Source organism: Platalea leucorodia (assembly GCF_965183815.1).
Source record: "Platalea leucorodia genome assembly, chromosome: 5".
NCBI classification, from domain to species: Eukaryota; Metazoa; Chordata; class Aves; order Pelecaniformes; family Threskiornithidae; genus Platalea; species Platalea leucorodia.
This window is the reverse complement of record NC_138827.1, coordinates 49643914-49657263: the sequence shown is the minus strand read 5'-3', so window position 1 is coordinate 49657263 and position 13350 is coordinate 49643914. Positions and strand designations below refer to the sequence as shown.

Genomic DNA, 13350 nt, shown 5'->3' with positions numbered 1-13350 from the left:
CACCGTTTCTCTCCTCTGCCCCGGGACCCTGCCCAGGGCCGTGCCCACCCTCCCCTCCAGGTGCAGCTCCGGGTGACGAGCGGGGGGGGGACCCCCCACCCGCTTCGCGGCCCTCCCGCCCCAACCCGGGGGCTCCCCCCGCCGCCCCCCACGAGGAGCTAATGAGCGCGGCGGGGCCGGCGCTGCCCACCCCCGCCCCGGGGGGGCCGCGCCGGTGCCACGTCCCGGCGGGGCCCCGCGGGCCGCCCTCCCCCGGGTGCCCGGCGCGGCCGGAGCGGCGCGGAGCCGCCCCCGCCGTTTGAAGTGCGGGGCGGAGGGGAGGGGAGGGCAGCGCAGGGGCGGAGGGAGGGGAGCCGCCGGCGGCGGAGGCGGAGGGACGGGGCGCACCCGCCCCAGCGGCCCCACAGCCACCCTGCGCCTCCCGGCCGGCGGCAGCTCCCCGTGCCCCGCGCCGCCGCCCCGGCGCCCCGAGCCGGCCGCGCCGCCTCTCCCCCTCCGGCATGTTTTAAGCCCGGCCCTGCCCGCTCCCCTTCGGGCTTCCCCTCCCGCCGCCGTCGGGTCCTGTCCCGTTCCCCCCCCTTCGGTCCTTGCGCATCCCCCCTCGAAGGGCCGGCGGCTGGGGGGGAGCGGGGGCGGTGGGCGCCCGGGGGGGCGAGGGCAGAAAAGCCCCGCTCGACACCATGGCGTCCAGCTATGCCCACGCCATGGAGAGGCAGGCCCTGCTGCCCGCCCGCCTCGACGGCCCCGCCGGCCTGGACAATTTACAAGCCAAGAAGAACTTCTCCGTGAGTCACCTGCTGGACCTGGAGGAGGCGGGCGACATGGTGGCCGCCCAGGCGGACGAGGGCGGCGGAGAGCCCGGCCGGAGCTTGTTGGAGTCCCCCGGGCTGACCAGCGGCAGCGACACCCCGCAGCAGGACAGTAAGTGCGGGGACACCCCCCTTCCGTCCCTCCCCGGGGCCAGGGGCCGCTGCGGCCGCTCCACGTGCGCCGCGCTGCCGGGGCGGAGCGGCCGGGGGAGCCGCGGCGGCCGGTGCCGGCCCCGAGGGGGCTCCCGCGGGGAAGCGGCCGGAGCAGCCGCCGGCCGCTCCCCGGGCCGGCTCGCCCCGCTCCCCGGGCCGGCCTTCCCCGCCGTGCCCGCGTTCCCCCCCGCCCTCGGCGGGGCCGGCACCCGGCGGCCTGCGAAAACGCTTGTTTTCCCCCAGCCGCCTCCCGGGCAAGGGGGAGCGGCGAGCTGCCCCTGGCCGCCGTGCCGCGCTCGTCGGGTCCCGCGCCGCGCTGCTCCGTCGCCCTTCGGGGGACCCGGAGGACAACAGCGCGGGCAGCATCGGGCCGGAGGGCTGAGCCCCCTTTGCCGTCGCCTGCCGGGGGGCTGAGCACGGGGCTTGCCTGGACGGGGCGAGGCGCGGCAGGCGACCGAGCTGCCCTCCATCCATCCATCCGTCCGTCCGTGCCTCCGGCCCGTCGGAGCTGGGACCGGCGCCGGGGTTTGCGTGACGCCGGGAGGCTGCTCGGGGCTCTGGATGGGGACCGGACGATTGCCCGACGACCTGCCCGGAGCATCGCGGCTTGCAAACAGCCCGAGGGGCCGTGCGCGGCTGCAAAGTGGAGCCGCCGGTCCCCTCCTCCCTGAGCCCCGGTTCTCCCGGTGCGGGCCTGGCCCAGGCCCGGCGGGCAGGGCAGGGCAGGGCTCAGACCGGCCTCTGAACCGCCCGTCCTAACGGGTCCTCGCTTGGGAACGCAAGTAGCCGTAAAACAACAGCCCAGCGGCTGGAGGGCGGCGGGGACGGGCGCCGGCTTGCGCGGCATTTTCCAAGCGCCGCTTGTTCTTTTCCAAGGGCAGCGCTGTCAGAAAGGGCGAGCGGCGGCGGAGCGGGGCGAGGTGGGTGCGCAGGGCCAGCAAACCCCCCCGTACCCTCCGTCTGCTTTCTGTTAAAAAAAATTATATATCTATATCCCCGGCCGCAGGGACTGGCCGCGATTTTCGTTGTGGGTAAGGGCTGGCTGCAGCCACCCCCGCCGTGGCTCCCGTGGGGTGGCAGGGGCCGCGGCTGCGGACACGGGTTGCCTTCCCGGGGAGCCCCCCATCCCGGGCCGAGGGGCAGCCCTGCGGCTGCCGGCGAAAGAAAAAAGAAAAATTGTTTTGCTCTTGCAAAACAGTTGTAATTTTCGTTCGCTTTTCGTTTTTTGTGGTTGTTTTTTTTTTTTCCCCTTTCGCCGGCAGCCGCCTCCAGCCCTCTTTTCCCCCTGGATCCGACGTGGCTTTCTCAGTATCCCGAAGGAAACCGGGTTGGGGGAAGGGGGGAGCCTTCCAAAGAGCAGCCGCTCCTTACGCTACCAGCGGTGGGATCGCCGAGCTTCACCGCGGCCGGACACTTTCTGCGGGCGGGGAGGCAGCAGCCCCGGGCGGGTTCGTTGCGGGAGCGCGGTCGGGAGGGGAGCGAGGGGTGCGCGGCGGCCGGAGCGGCTCCCTCCCCTCCCGGAGAGCCGGGCCGGGGCGCGGCTGGCAGACCGACCGCCGATGGGAGGTTGCCTTAAAAAATTTCCCTTCCTAGGACCCCGAAAAATGCGATTTCTGACCCTAAAGGTGTATATTTTAGCGGAGAAGGCAGTGGTCGTTGCTCGCCCCCCCCCCCCCCCCCCCCCCCCCAGTTCAGCTGCCTGCGCCGCAATACTGCGGCTGGAGAGTCCCCGAGATACTAACCAACAAGTTAGGTAGACAACTCTTTCTTTCCTTCTATTGCCCCCCCCGCCCCGGTTTCGTTTATCATATTTTATTTGGAGCCGATTTACTCCTGATGCTGCCCCTTGCCAACTGCTGAGCTCTCTGGAGCTAGCCTGGTCAGCCTGGAAAAGAGGGGCTGTGTTTCCCTGATACTCGCCCTGATTTTAGACCATGAAACGGACCAAAAATCCCAATCCGAGGGTGTGTTTCCCAGCCAGCATTGCCAAGCCGGGACCAAACTACAGCTTGAAATAAATTAGAAGTTCTCTGAATGCTGTAAAAGTTTTAATGCCGTTGTGGTGAATTAGAAAGTTTTAAAAGTATTCTAAAGTAAGCAAAAAAAAAAAACCAAACACGGGGATAAATTCTCTTGGTTTATTGGGCAGAGCTGTCATCTGGGCTTTCTGGCTCTTTCATTGATGCGTTTAGCAGATCCCATGAGTCTCTGTGCCTCAGTTTCCCCACCTATTGCATGTGTTTTGTGAAGTGTTTTGCAATCCACGCAGGAAAAGGACCGTGCTGGAGCTAGGCAGTGCAACGGAGGTATGAGCTTTTCTTGGTGAAAAATGAGAGCTGGTTCAGTGGAAAAGCTAACACAGGGCTCGGTTATTCTCCATGTTACTAAGGGAGAGAAGGTAAAAGCCGTTTGGAGAAATTGTGGAACGTCTCAAGAATATTAAAAATGTTCTTCCAACCTGGAGGAAAGTCAGCTAGTCCGTCACTGATTTCCGTCCCAAACTGAAGTGAAAAGCCAAATTATTGGTGCTATTTTTGTAATCCAAAATTAAGGGAAAAAGTTTGACACAGAAATGACAAAAGGTTTTATTTGGACATTTGAGATTGAAGGAACTGTTTCACCACTAGTTCATTTGAAAGAGGTTCAGGAGAAAACGTTTCTCTTATTAAAAAGAAAAAAAACCAACATCCCTGGGAGTAGCTGTGATTGTAATATTTACAGGGAGAACTGTCAGCGTATTAAGGAGCTGATTTTTCAGTGGTGCTGCGAAGCTGTCACTCTCATTGACTTTAGTTCAACTTGCAGCTCTGAAAACCATACCCTAAAAGCTGCTACAATTCGCAGCAAACCTCCCTGCCTCTGCCGCTTAGCCAGGAAGGCTTTGCAGTCCAAGTTCCTCTTCTTTGGAGAACCACCTGTTAAACTACAACCAACTCTTGCTTTGGTAGCAGGGCTTTCCCTGACTCTGGCTAAAACTGGGATGAAAATGCGGGTCCCAGCTCAACAGAGGGGACCCACCGAGCTTCCCAGCAATCAGCTCCTATTGCTCCCGTGCCTTTCGGGGTGGCAGAAACCTGTCGGTGGCATATGGGTTCCCAGAGCTCATGGCTCTGAGCATTGTTAATTCTCCAAATCCAGAGCTGGTAAGCTATTAGCTATTTTCTTTTTTTTTTTTTTTTTGAAGATGGCATTTTTGATCTCTGCTTTTTTTGGTTTCTTTGAGTCTCACTGTTGATGGCTCGTAAAATGATGCAAAGAAAGCACGAGCAGCAAAAGAAAAATTTTTATGCCTAGATTTCTTTTGTGAGGAATGAATAAACCACGCTTTGGTCCAGTACATGCACGAGTTCTGCATATTGGAGTTATTACTGTCCTTTAATTTCTCCGCAGTATAAAAGCGATGGCAGTTTGGGGGCTGCGCTTCTCTCCCAGGCTGGCAGATTGCATCAGGCTTTCAGGGCTGGTTCGCGATTCAAGCTGGGGGGCAGGCTGCCTGCGGCTCCCCACGACTTCTGTCTCAGTGGGCATCGTGACCCCTCGGCACTGCTGCTCCTTCCGAAGGAAGCAGAAAGCCTGCCGGGGCGGCCGGGAGAAGGCGAGTTTCTTTGCTCAGGCTGGGTCAAGCAGAGCATCTGTGCTGCCTTCAGCCCCCTCGTCTCAGGCGGCGGGTTGAGAGGACGAGGAAGGGCTTTTTCAGCCGGCAAGTCGTTTGATGATGGGTCTCGTTGCCACAGGATTTTACGGAGACCAGAAATAGAAATGGTTTCAAAAAAGCAGAAGACGATTTCAGGGAGGAGAGGGGCCCGAGGACGGCTCTTCGCTGCAGCAGTGTATGGAGGCAGCGTCCGGCTCGGGGAGCCACGAGTCTCGGACTGGAAGGATGAGCTGGGGCAGGGATCGCTCCGCTGCTGCCTGGCCTTATGCCCTCTGATGCTGTCGTTAGTGGCAGCCTGAGACAGGACAGCACTCTTAAAAAAGAGGTGGAAAAACTCTGCCACTGCTTTGAAATGTGAAAAGCGATTCTGGGCTGCATGAGTCCCATGGAGAGCGAACGTGAGAGGAAGCACCAGGGACAACTGCAGGGTTTTCTTTGCAAACCTCTGCTTTATCTTGAAGTACTAAGTGGCTCTTTTGTTAGTAAAACACAGCCCTTATTCCCAGAAGATGCTGAGACTGTAGACCTGGGATGTACAAAGAATAGAAAAGGGGGGGAGGGGGAGAAGCAGGGGAAATTAATTAAATCTAGCAGCTATCTTCTTCCTCTCCTGTCCTGCCCAGCTGATGGGCAGAGGGAGAGCCTGCAGGAAGCAGCTGGCTGCTGAAGTCCACAGGTTGCACAGGGTGAGAGAGGGAAACCGGCCGGTGCCTTTCACCCCGCGGGCAGCGGTGAGCATCCTTACCAAGTGCCGCCAAGAAAGATTTTCCAGAACCAATCCTCCCCTTCCAGCAGCTGATGTGGAAAAACTGAGGATCAGATCAATATTATTTTTAAGGCACTTGTTGTTTATGTTATCTGCGTGAAAAATACAACAGCTTGCTTTTTATTGCGGGAGTAAACTTTATGCGTGCCAGTTGTACTGTGCGTATCCTAGAGGCTTCTCGCAGGAGGAGCGAACAGTTTTCGCTAGAGTAAAGGTTGAATAACAGATAACTAACACACAGCAGTTGTTAGAAGTTTAACTTCTTTCCATTTATGTTCCTTGGGCATATCGATTATAATTTCACTCTCAGGCTGGCTGGTGCGTGGTTGTTCCAGCAACTATCTCGGCATGTTGGATATTTTTCTTACATCCCTGAATCCTACAGTTTGAAGTGGAAAAACGTTTTGTGTTTTTCACATAAATTTCTACAGCTTCTGGATGGAGACAAAAGATGGAAATGTGACTCTGTCACAAACCTGGAGTCTTAAAGAAAATAAAAATAAAGGCACCAAAAAGCAAACCAAAATGGACAACACGTTGTTATTAACAAAGAAAAAAGAGCCTTGTGAATTTGAAGGAGGGAGCTAACTCAGTTTGCGAGTGCAGGCCATGCTGCCCGCCTTTTGACGGGCGAAACTAGACTCTGTTTGTTTGTGAATTTCACTTTTTTTGATCATAATCAGTTTTGCTTCCTGGTTCTCAAGGTCTCATAATTTGCTGATGGTATTTGTGTTTTCAATCCATCCGCACAAAGCTTCCAGCTTTTTAATTTGAAAAAGATTTTGCTGAAGGTTTTTACTTCCCCCTCCCCTTACTGTAATGAAAACAGTTCCATGAAAATTAGATTTTGAAATCTCTCATAAAACTTAAAGGTTTGGTTTAAAATGCTAGAACACTTTTAATGAACATCAGCTTTCTGTCATCTGCACCGAGTTTCCACTACTAGCCAGTCTATTTTCCATCTTTTTGATGATGTATAAAGCAGTGATCGCATGGGAAAATATTATCTCAGGGTTAATTTGTGCAATCCTTACTCACACGAGTCATTGCATGCAACTCAATGGACCGCTTATATGTATGCCAATTGATGAGTATTAAAGACTTGACCAGCAGCCTTGAGTCATGCAAAAAACTTTTTTTTTTTTTTTTTTCAGACTGGTGGAATATTTCTGTGCAGGCATGAAACAGTTTTGCTGTCTGCATTCAGGAGCACGATCCTTTTGCCTTTCGGCAAAGGCGCAACATGCATCAAAATATGTGACGCTAGAAAGCCTGGAAAGAAAGAGCAAGAGCATGGACAGAGTATAAGCAGGAGGGGCTGGGAGAGTTGAGTGTTTGACAAGGCAGACAGGGAATTGTAGGATCGTAATTCCTTCGAGAATATGTTCTTTTTTTGTCCCCCATGCAACTGAGTTTGCTCCCATGGTTTTTGACATCACCAGAATGGCTTGATGGGATTATAGGTGTTTATTCCTGGTTGCAAGTTGTTTATGATATATTTAATCGTTTTTGAAACCCATATTAAGTAGCCCTGAGGGAGCTGTGCTCCTGCTGGGCCTCCATTGCATAATGAAGTACATCACGAGTATTTACCAAGTGTCACAATATTCCAGACTTGGGCCTCTGTTTCTGGGGAGGATGAATCACTGCATTGCTGGTTCCCCACCCTACTCGCCTTTCCTAAAGGAGGCTTGGATTTCGGGGCGGATTATGGAGATGTGAAGTAAGAATCATCACAGCCTGGCTGGAGGAGCTGTTGTCCAAGGCTCTGATCTGACTTTCTGTTTGAACTGTCCTCGCGGCTTTAGGCGCAGGGCACAGAAAGGCTTCAACCTGTGCTCGGGTGGTGGAACACAGAGCATAGGTTTTTAGTCTGGTTCCTCCAAGAAAAACCTGTTGTATGGTCGCCGCACATGGGAAGTATCTTCTGAACCCACTGGCTGCTCTGGTGGGAGAGCAGACAGCTCAAAGGGGTGTGAAATCCCAGCGGGTTTTGTGGTAGTCCGGTGGGTTATGGAGAAGGATGCTAGCAGTGCCTCCCCATGAGGGGGAGATGCAGCATAAATTCAACCTCTTACTAGTCTCTATGGAGACTCTGCGTTATAGACTGTGTCAGTGGAAGCTCACACATGCATAGACGCAGGTGCCGCCAGCCCCCCGTCACGGGTCCTTTGTCAGCCTGTGTTGTGACTGTAGCACTCTTACAGCCAGGGGTCCATGGGTCCTCTAGGGCAGTCCTGTGGTTCTTACACCTAGATTTGCTGGTCCTGCTTGCATTTGTCATACATGCGTTGATGCGTAAGCGTGTGGTATGCACCTAACCTGCCGTTTCCCTTCCTGCACTCTTTCTGCTGGACTTGGCTGGCCTCTACCATGTAGCCCTGGAAGATGCTGTGAGGTAGGGATGGGAGCTCAGCAGAGGTGCACTACGTGTCTGCTGGGACTATGGTGGTATAATTTTGAGAGAAGTTTCTTTCAAACAAGACCATCTGGAGGATGCTGGTTGGGAAGGGAAGGGAGCAGTGGTGCTGAAGCTGAGGGCTGAGGGCCACCTCCTGCCATGGAAAGCCTGGCATCTGCAAGGATGAGTCTGGGAAGAGAGGCCTAATGAGCAAGCCAGTGAGCATCTATTTCAGCTTACATAGCTTTCTGGGCTCCTCTCTCACCTCCAGAGGCCGAGAAAAGGTTACGCCGGTGTTTAAAGCACTGTCCCAGACAGTCTGGATTTGTCGTGCCTATATGAAGTGAACATTTGCCTTGGGGTGGCAGCCCGGGACGTCCTGGTGCCTTGTGTTCCTGGAAGGGAAGGTTAGAAGAGGGGTGAGGGGAGCCAGCTGTGCTGTTAACAAGTCACTACATCCTATTGCAGCATCCAGTTCATATTCCACCCAAATTTTCCCCCATTTCTGGCTAGAGAAATTTTCCTACAGGAGAAACTCCAGCCAGTCAGCGAGACTGCTGGGCAGGGCAAACATCCAAAGAGCCGCTCAGTATCTGGCTAGGACCCTCTCCACGTCTTGATGAGCTGCTCAGGCAGCAAAACTGCTTTTGCACCGAGAGCTGGAATTCATCAGCAGGCTGGGGACATTGCTTCCTGCTCCGAGCCCACCAGCGGATGAACTTCTCCCATGGCCTCCTTGACCAAAGTAAACCCAAAGTCATCTGTGGCCCTGTGCGTCTGGGGCAAGAAAAAATTGCCAGCAGCAGCTGCTGCGTGGGCAGGCTTGGAGAAGGAAAATGGCATCCAGCTCTGAAGGGGACCAGCAGTCCTAGGGGCACTGGGAATAAAGCAAGGTGCCTGCGGGTGATGGAGCAGGGTGGGTGGCTGCAGAAGGCAGCATCCAAGTAGCTTCCAGCCCTCTCTTGTAGCCAGTGTGGTTGCTGGACCAGTCAAGGTCGGGTAGGTTTTGAACCCATGGGGACCTTTAGCAGTCTGCTGTTTGCTCTCGGTTTTGTTGTGTTTGTGGCTGCTGAATGAGTGGTAGGTGAGTTGGGCTGAGCTGCAGCCGGTGTGCCGGCAAAGCCGTGAAGACCTGCTTAGTGCTTCTGGAAATAGTCCTCTTTTTTGGAAGTGTCACTAATATGACCCACATTTGGAGAAAAAAAAAAAAATCATGCTTGCAGCTTTCAAAGAGCCGTCACTTCTCCGCATCAGCTCAGTGGAGTCGGGGCTCTGCGGGGATGGATTGGACTTCAATAGGGAAAAGTGCCTGAGCCGTAACAGTGAAAACAGCGTGTTAATGCTCTGGGCCTGGTGCTGCAGAAAGGGCTGCCCTTGCCGGTGGCTCTGCAGGCAGCTTCTGTCCCCGTGAAGTCTGGGTTGGTTTCCTGTAAAGCTTTACAGTGCTCTCCCCGCCCTGTGTCTTGAAATGCCGGTAACACTTCATACCCGTTATCCTTCTGCGTCCTGCGCAGTGTCGCGTTTCCCCCTGGATGGAGCAGAGGTTTGTGAATCCAGCACCGAGTTCCTGCTTGGGATGGATGGCTCCCATGCTGACAGCGCTGGAGAAAGCTGGTGACAAGCCTGTGTCTCTTTCCTGAGCGTGTTTGCTCCTACTTGGCACTGGGAAGGCTGTCTCTAGACATGAGCTGGTAGCGCAGCCTGTCTGGTCTTGAGTGCTTGAGGTTGTCAGAGCAAATGTCTTGATGATTTTGCAGTGTGAGAGAGAAAAAAAAGCTTTCAAGCTCCGTCCAGAGCCAAGCTCTGCATCCTTCTGCCTTCACTCTGAATGCTGACGGGTGTCTGTACCTCTCCGTGGATCAAGGATGGGGAGCCAAGGTAGTGGTGGAAACACAGGTCTGAATTTTATGCACACACACAAGGCAGCCTGCTGGGGAGGGCATTTGTCTGCTCCATGTGTTCCCCAGGCAGTGTTGGGCCGCTCCGCTTGGGGGTACCGCAGGGCAGGGTCTGTGGGGTACGGCGTTTGCTGCTGCTGGGAGCAGCCTGCCCAGAAAGGCTTGCACCCAAAATCTAAATTGCAATGGTGGGTTTTTTTTTTCCTCCAAACGTCAGTAGACATGGCCCAGTAGGATGACCTAGTCTGTCTTTTATTGCTCCAAAATGCCTTAGTGTCTTAGCCACAGAGTCTCGAGGTCTTTTTTTCTGTATACTTGCTGCCATAACTTGGCCAAGTTCAACTCGCCATGCCTCAATTTTTCTGCCCATATAACTGGGTATGATCCTGGCCCCTAATTATGGGCTTCGAAATCTGCTGGATGTGTGTTATATAAGAGCTTGGCTTTAACAGCGATTCGGGAAGATTCTCCTCCCTCTGCATTGCCCCCAGCAAATTGCTATTTCATCTGCCTCTGTCTCTGGAATCGACCACTTTCCATGTTAATTAACTGATTAGCGTTGAGGACATCCCCTTCCATGAACTGGAGCAACTTCCAGCAAGTTTGTTCCTGCAGGGAACTTGCCTTCTGCTCAGGTGCACCTGAGTGCACCCCGTGCCCTCGGGGCAAGTTGTGTTTGCCACATGAACCTGTCCATGGGTTGAAACAGTTTTCAGTGGCAGGTTTTTCCATGCAGACTTGGATCTCCAGAACATCTTGAGTTGCTTGGGCTCTCCACAAACCCAAAAGATGCAAAGAGCGGCACATGCTGGTCAGCTGGAGGGTCCCTGGAGCGTTTGGTGGCAGGCACTGGAATTCCCAGTGGCTGGCTGGGACGGTCGTGCTCTTTTTCTTGGCTATTGCCTGATCTTGAAGGTTTGGCCAAGAAGATCTTTACTTACAATTTGTTTCATTTGGACAACTGCTGATACATCTCATGGAAACTAGGGGAATTGCTCAGGAATAAGTGCTTGCGACGCATTGCTTGTTTGTGATTTGTTTTTCATTGTTTCTCCTTTAAAAAAAAAAAAATCAGTTAATCAGTAAAAAGAAACAATCACCTGTGATTTAGGAGAGGAATCTCTCATTGTAAATAATAAATTAGTGTCAGGAGACCAGGCAGACAGAATGGTTGATGAATATCCTGCAGGCTGAAAGTTGTTTATCAAGCCTGTTTGAAGACTTATGACTAACAAGCTCATTTACAGAGTTTGGAGTCTGTTCATGAGCCGTTCTCCAGCTGGGAGGATGTGGGAATCATCAGAAAATGTATTCACAAGTTACTCGATCATTTAAAAAAAACGATCAAACAAACAAAGACTGGTTTTTGGAAGGGAACTGTAAATTCCTCCTCCCCCCCCAGGGTTTTCTGAGGCATTCCCCTTAGGAAAACGAGGGGCCCAGAGAAGAATGAAGAACCCCACATCGCTTGCTAAAGACCTATTTTGGTGCTAAACCTTCCTCTGAATGCCCCACCACTGGCCAAGCCCTCCAGCTGCAGGAGAGCCGGTCCTCCACGGGAGGACCAGTCGCTGCGAGGTCTGGTTACAGGCGCCCAATGGGACGGATCCCTCTTGTCTCCACCAGTGATTCCCAGTGGGAAAATTGGGCTTGCTGGGGGAAGTGGCTGCTCTCACTCCTCTGATGAGCTTACAGAGCAGATCTCCCGCACATCACAGCCCAGCACGTTTCAGTGTGGTGCCCAGTAAGAAGGGCAGCACAGGAGCCGCTGGTGTCAACCTGCTGCCTGCATAAAGGGGGGTGAATTTGGTGTAAGTAGCCTATGCTGGAGTGCTGTGGCTCTGTGCCCTTTGCAAATCTGCTCACCTGGTCGTGAACCAGCTCTCGTGCTCAAAGCAAAATGCTGCGTCTTTATGAGGGGAGGCAGATGCTTTTCACGCCCAGCATCTCGTGTAGTTCTGCCTTGCTTGTGGAGTGTCCTCTCATGCTCAGCCACGGAGAGGGCTCCAGGTGGGCTCCGTTTGGCCAAGCTGGGTGTCAAGGAAGATGTGAACTGAGTCAAAAAAAGTCCAGAGAAGAAAAGCAGTAAGGAGAGCTCCAGCATCCAGTTTAGGAGGAAAGAAGAGGTGCTCAAGCTCAAAAAGAGGAGGATATAAACTGGTCTCCAAGCCCACCTACTTCTGTTGCAGCAAGGGAGGTGTAAGTGAGGCAGTAGGGAAATCCTCCCAGGTGGAGCGAGGATAGGGAAGCCCTGGAAGAGGTGGTGTGAGGATGCTGTGGAGATGCCAAGCACACATCTGATGGAGACAAACATGTAAAGGAATAAACAGTGTAGAGCTCATCCTGCCTTGGGAAGGGAGTCCTTCCCTCAGGTTTCAGTGGCTGCATGACTTCAGTGGGAATGTGCCTGTGTGCTCAACCCTGTGTTTCATCTGTCCTGGCCAGCACAAAGGTGTTGCCTCCAATTTTCTCCCGCTTTCCAAGCAGGTTGTTGTGCTGTGTTCAACTGGGGTGCCTCTGGGGCAAGAGGGACCCATCCAGCTGAGGGAAAGCGCACGGATGGGGAAGGGACACACTCACTGGGGGTGACCCACTGCTGGGAAACCAGGCAACACATTTCCTAGACATGCCTTTTGGCTTGGGCATTGTGGGCTGGAAGTAGCTGGTTGGATTGAAAAGACAGACTAGGCTGTGATTAGCAAGAAAACTGCCCCAAAAAGCTGCCCGTCATCAATCTAGGCAGGTTCGTGTCTGCCTTTGTGAAAGCCGTGTACTCCTCCAGCCAGAGATAGTCTGTGCCTGGAGGAGGTTACAGCAAGGAAGTGAAGAGGATGCCTTGTTCTCAGAGCGTCGGAGCGCTCCGTGGAGAGTGGAGTGTTGAATCCTGATTTTCTCACCGGCAGTGGTGCTGGGATCCCCCTACCCCCAGCCCCTCTTGCTACACCCGTGGCGCTGCTTTCCAGGCTTCGTCAGAAGGCCCTTGCTCTCTGCTCTGCTTCCCCGGTCTCCACTCCAAGTGGGAGCACTTTTGCTTGTGTGACGTATCACTGTCCCTCTCAGGCCGTGCAATGCTGAGAGTCATTCCAGACACTTGTGATGATGGATTTGAATCCCCGTTTCCATGACTCTCTAGGAAGAGGGGTTGTTTTTTTTTCCCCTCTTTAGTCCATCAGAGAAAGGTAGAACAAGAGCCAGTGGCTGGGAGCAAAAGCCAGACGTGCATTCAAAGGAGGTAGAAAACATGCATTTTTTAACTGTGAGATGCGATGTAATCACTAGAAATAACTATGAAGGAGAGTGTTGGCTTCTCCATCCATGAATGTCTGGAAGCCGTTTTGGAAGAGCTGCTTTTGTCAGCCGTGAGTTATTGGTCTCACTAGCAGGGCTATAGTCTCGCCATGGCTGGGTCTTGCGCAGAAACCGGCAAACTGAAGAGCTCGGCTCTGGCTGTGGGACGGATGGACGCGCTGCAGCATTCCTGCAGAATTCGATGTCAAGGATATTCCTGCCAGGAAATTGGATCACAGGACCAGATGGAGAATGCAGATCCACTCAGTGCAAGTCTGTTTACAGGTTTGAACCAAAACATAGCGAGAAACACAAAAGAAAAGCAAATGTCCTCATCTCTGATCATAACTCAGGCCCTTATGTGAACCAGCTGCCACGCT

General features: G+C 53.9%; 1 protein-coding gene across 2 annotated transcripts in view; it reads left to right on the top strand.

Moving 5' to 3' along the window:
* Nucleotides 1-680: 680 nt before the first annotated feature.
* Nucleotides 681-13350, top strand: part of PRRX1 (paired related homeobox 1) — a gene marked incomplete at both ends in the record, with an annotated part of 40249 nt that continues 27579 nt past the window's right edge. For both annotated transcript variants that reach the window (XM_082311533.1, XM_082311534.1), the window contains one exon: nt 681-921. In XM_082311533.1, the coding sequence (XP_082167659.1) occupies nt 681-921 (241 nt within the window). The remainder of the gene's footprint in view (nt 922-13350) is intronic.